The sequence below is a fragment of the Triticum aestivum genome, chromosome 7D, assembly GCF_018294505.1.
Source record: "Triticum aestivum cultivar Chinese Spring chromosome 7D, IWGSC CS RefSeq v2.1, whole genome shotgun sequence".
NCBI lineage: Eukaryota > Viridiplantae > Streptophyta > Magnoliopsida > Poales > Poaceae > Triticum > Triticum aestivum.
Window position 1 is genome coordinate 555,159,223 of NC_057814.1, and position 4,605 is coordinate 555,163,827.

The 4,605-nt window shown below is 54.2% G+C and overlaps 1 protein-coding gene across 1 annotated transcript; it reads left to right on the top strand.

The window, feature by feature from the left end:
- Positions 1-2,086: 2,086 nt before the first annotated feature.
- Positions 2,087-3,591, top strand: LOC123170106 (uncharacterized). Its single transcript, XM_044587950.1, has one exon. The coding sequence runs from the start codon at positions 2,116-2,118 to the stop codon at positions 3,472-3,474; it is 1,359 nt and encodes a 452-aa protein (XP_044443885.1). The 5' UTR covers positions 2,087-2,115; the 3' UTR covers positions 3,475-3,591.
- The last annotated feature ends 1,014 nt before the right edge of the window (positions 3,592-4,605 follow it).

Here is a 4,605-nt window from a genome sequence, read left to right on the forward strand (position 1 = left end):
TCATTGAAGTCTCCCATGCAAATCCATGCCTCATGCGATATGGAGTACAAGGTCCTTAGGAAGCGCCAGCTGTGGTGCCGGTCCTCCGCTCTCGGCGCACCATAAAAACCCGTAAACCTCCAGACATCCGAGTCATGATCAACTCTCCGCACCACAACTCAATGTGGCCGGTACTGTAGTTCTTCAGCTCAACAGACACATCTTTGGACCAGAACAGGCCTATGCCTCCATTTAGCCCCTGACTGTTGACCGCAAAACATCCAGAGAAACCTAAAGTGAGTTTCAGATTCTCTACTCTCTCTGCCCTAATCTTTGTTTCCATCACAAAGAGAAGGGCGGGAGTGCGGGACCTTCTTTCATCACCACATTGCGAAGCTCACAAACTGCCTCGGGTTCCCAAGCCCCCGGCAGTTCCAGCTTAAGCAAATCATTGGTCCTGGCAGGGCTGTCGCAGCCGCTGCCGAATTTTCAGAGTTCGTTGGGGTTGGTTTCTTTTTCTTTGGTTCTCTGACTGTGCCATCATCCTCAGCTCCATCCCCATCGACAACCAGCTCTTGGCCGGTGGTTTTGCCCTCCTCCTCATTTGTTTTGTGATTCATCAGCAAGGGCATCTCCACCTTCTTGTATACCTGAGTCGGCGGCCCTCCCTTGCGTTTAGGCGCCTTGTTCCTCTTCTTCGGTGAGTTCACCTCAGTACCCCAATCAGCTGCCGTGCTAGAGTTCATCGATTCTTGCTTACTATTTTTTGCTTGCTGGTTCTTTGACGACGAACTATCCGACGATGCAGCCCTCTTTTTCTCTTCCGGCGGCCGGAGTCCTTTACCAAACGGCAGATCACCGTTCTCATCCCTCGTACCCGGTGTTGGACAGAACAAATCCGAGTGGCCCAGCCGGCCACATGAAAAACAGAAGTGGGGGATATTTTCATACTGTATGTCATAAGGATCAGTTTGCCCCCTCCTTGCTGATTCTGTCAAAATCCACCTCCTCAATGGTTTGGCCACATCTAGGGTTACTCGAGCAAGCAAGAAGCCTCCATCATGGTCGAAGTGAATTAGGGTTGCTTTCTTGTGTATCTGTTTGGCAATCGCCTTGTTCCACCGCTCGTCCCTCAGATTGAACGGAAGATTCACAACCCTAGCCCAGACTTGCAATTTCTCAAACCTGAGTTCCGACGGCCTCATGCAATCATCGAACTCTGCCAAGATCACTGCGTGCTTGCTGATGTGCCATGGACTCCCGTCCCACACGCGATCATGATCCCTCTTTGTGGCGAACTCCGCCACAAATATATTCTCTCCGACTATGCGGAAGGACAGTCCTTTAGGGTTTCCCCGTGCGGGACGTAGGGCATTGGAGATTGTTTGGGTGTGCAATATATTCTGGTGCAGTACCTTCCCCGCGATCATCCACTTCTCCGGCATGCCCTCAACTCTGTCATCGAGGACCAGCGGTGTTGCCTCTTCCTCCGAGATGTCGAGTTTCCCCAACTGTTCCTCGAGACGAGCCCTGGCTGACTTGGGCGAGAGTTCCCCCCTCCCTTGCCGCCGCCGCTGCCTGATGCATCCATCTCTGGCCGGCGATCTCAAACGCGCCCCGTCGATCGAGCCCACGGGCGCCGCCAAGATCCGCTAAACCCTAGTTGCCCCAATCGCCTTTGGGAGGACCGCGGTTCCCGGAAAAGACAATCGCCTTTGGCACGACTAAGGTGGCGGACGCTGTGGGGTGCAAGGGTTTTCCTTTGCCATATATGTATGCGAGAAGAAATTGTACGAGGATGACTGAATAGTTGAGCACTTCCCATTTTTCTGCTACCACGATCGGACGAACTAAAACTTGATTTAGATGGGATCGGACGGCCGGGGAGGCAGCCATGTTTTTTCCCAGACCGCCTGACAGACGCCCAAAAAAGCAATCTGCAGAAATGGCGTCCGAGTCCGAACTGTAGTCACTAGTGAGATTTCAATGATTTGGAGATTGATTAGCGGCTTAATCAATCCGACTTTGGATTGGTAAGTAACTGGAATTAATCGACCCATATAATCAGAGGAGCTAAACGCTTCGCTTAACGCGAGATTACGCCGGGTAATCTCGATTACACCGCGGCAATTCGACATGGCGATGACCCTCTGGTCCGTGGACGTCAAGAGCGGCGAGACCGTGTGGTCCAGGCGCTTGCTGGAAGGCCGCCGTGGCGCCGTCACCGGCGTCTCCCTCGTCGGCCCGCCGAGCGACGGGAGCGTCGTCGTGGAAGCCTACGTCAAGAACGCCAGCGGGGACCACGCGTTCACGCTCGCGTGGCTGTCCACCGAGAGGCCCCGCGCGGAGCTGCCATGCCCGGTTATGGTGATGGACTCCGATTTCTTCTGCTCTCGCGTGATGCGGCGGGGAGGCGACCCCGCTGGCGGTGAGGCTGTCGCCGTTCGGATAGATGGTCACTTCAACGATCATCCGACGCTGTGGGAGCAGTTCGACGACGAAGATGATGATGACGAGGATGAATACTCGGTGGATTCGGAAGACGACGACGATGACAGCAACAGCGAGGAGGAGGAGGAGGAGGAGGAGGGGAGCGACGGCGAGGACGACGGACAAGCGACCAGCGCCGACGATAGCGTGATGCTAAGCACGCTACAGACACTGCACCGTAGGAAGTACGCCCCCGAGGGGCAATTCGTTGGAGGTTCTGCGCCGCGGTTCGCCTGCGCCGGGAGCACGGTCGGCGTCATGCGGGTCGCCGCCGTGGAGAGCCGAGGCGGAGACGACAGCAAGCAGATCTTGGTGCTCTACCGCTACACCCGCTTCAGGGCAACACCGGACGGCGTGGAACGGCGAGGGTGGCCGAAGGAGCACCAGCTCCGGTTCATCGCCACCGGCGACCACGTGGCGAGGTCGCTGGCGTGGGCCGGATCGTCTCTGGCCGTGCTGATATACCCCGGTTTCTTCAGCGAGAAGCTTGAGAAGAGCAAGCATCTTGAGGAGAGCAGGAAGCTCCAGGAGCTATGGTCTAGCTTGACGTCGCAGGTGAGCGTCCCGCCGGGAGCGAGACGCATCGAGGTGTTGGTGGACGTCGGCAACCTCCAGCGGGCGGACTACACGCCCGCGAGCATGAGGCACATGTACGCCGCGCTGGAGAGCATGGTGGCGGGCCCGGGGCCCGAGCGCTTCATCGGCATGGAGTTGCACTTGCCGGAGCCGGTACGGTGCGGCGCGGAAGGCGAATCAGCCGACGATGACGATAGCGGCAGAAACGCGGACGAGCGGCCGGCAAAGCGGAGGAGGGTAGACGTCGCTGGGGAGGATTGCCCCGTCTGCTTGCAGCTGCTGGAGGTGGAGGGCGACGACCTCGCCGCGTGGCCCGGGTGCAGCAAGCCGCACGTATTCCATAGCGCGTGCTTGGAGCGCGCCCTCGTGGAGAGCGTCCGGTGCCCGATGTGCAGGCACAAGTTGTCCATGGAGCCCAAGCTAGAGTGATCGATAGACCCAAGCAAGGGCGTCGCATGGTTGTACTAAGAAGTTTGTGCAGTGTATCATTCCCTTGTAGCTATAGTTAGCTAATTTCTTCAGATTTGCTTATGTTTTTCTCGAGGATAGCATTCATTCGACTGATTGATAATGTAAGTTCATCCATCGATGAATTGCTTCAGATGTATTTTGTATGAACGTATCATTGTAATTGTTGTTTTTTCGCGGAAAAACTTTCGATCTATTCATCAATTGTCAAGGTAGCAGAAAGAACACTAGAAGTAAAAATTACATCCAGGTTCGTCGATCACCTAGCGATGATTATAAGCACTGGAGCGAGCCGAAGGCGCACCGCCATCATCGCCCCTCCCTTGTCAAAGCCGGCGAAACCTTGTTGCAGTAGACAACCGGGAAGTCGTCGTGCTAAGGTCTCACAGGACCAACGCACCAGGATAGCAACCGCCGCCGATGAAGGCAAGCATAGATCGAAAGGATCCAAACTGTAGAGACACGAACGTAGATGAACGAAGATCGGATCCAAGTGGATCCACTAAAGAAAAACGCCGGCCAAATCCTGTGAGATCTGTCGGAGACACACCTCCACATGCCCTCCGATGACGCTAGATGCATCGCCGGGGCGGGGGCTACGTGGGGAGAATCTTATTCCATCTTCAGGAAGCAACCGCTGCCTCGCATTCCTGAATAGACATAAACCCTAACAAAACTCAAGAAAACACCTAAAGTAGCCCTCCCGCTGGCAAGCGCCGTGCCTCCATGTAATGGCTTTAATGAAAGGAAAATGTGTTTGTTCACTTCCCCAATTGTGTGCCTACTCTTTTTTTTATTAGTGAAATGGTTATTCATCAAAGTTGCTTCCTTCAAGTTGTCTGCTTTTTTCCCAGTGACCATTGTTGTCAAGATGAATGATTTACTCCACTACCAACATTATCTTCATGTATATGACCTCCAAATCCTAGAGTAAGATTTCATTACTTGCGTCGAAACGGAATTGACACAAATTTTAGGTTGGACTCGACCGATTCTTTGTCAAGCATGGTTGATTTCTCTGGTGGCTTTTGAATGATTATTTTCTGACGAAACCTTGTCAGGAGAGCAGAGTGCTCCTACAATTTCATTAAG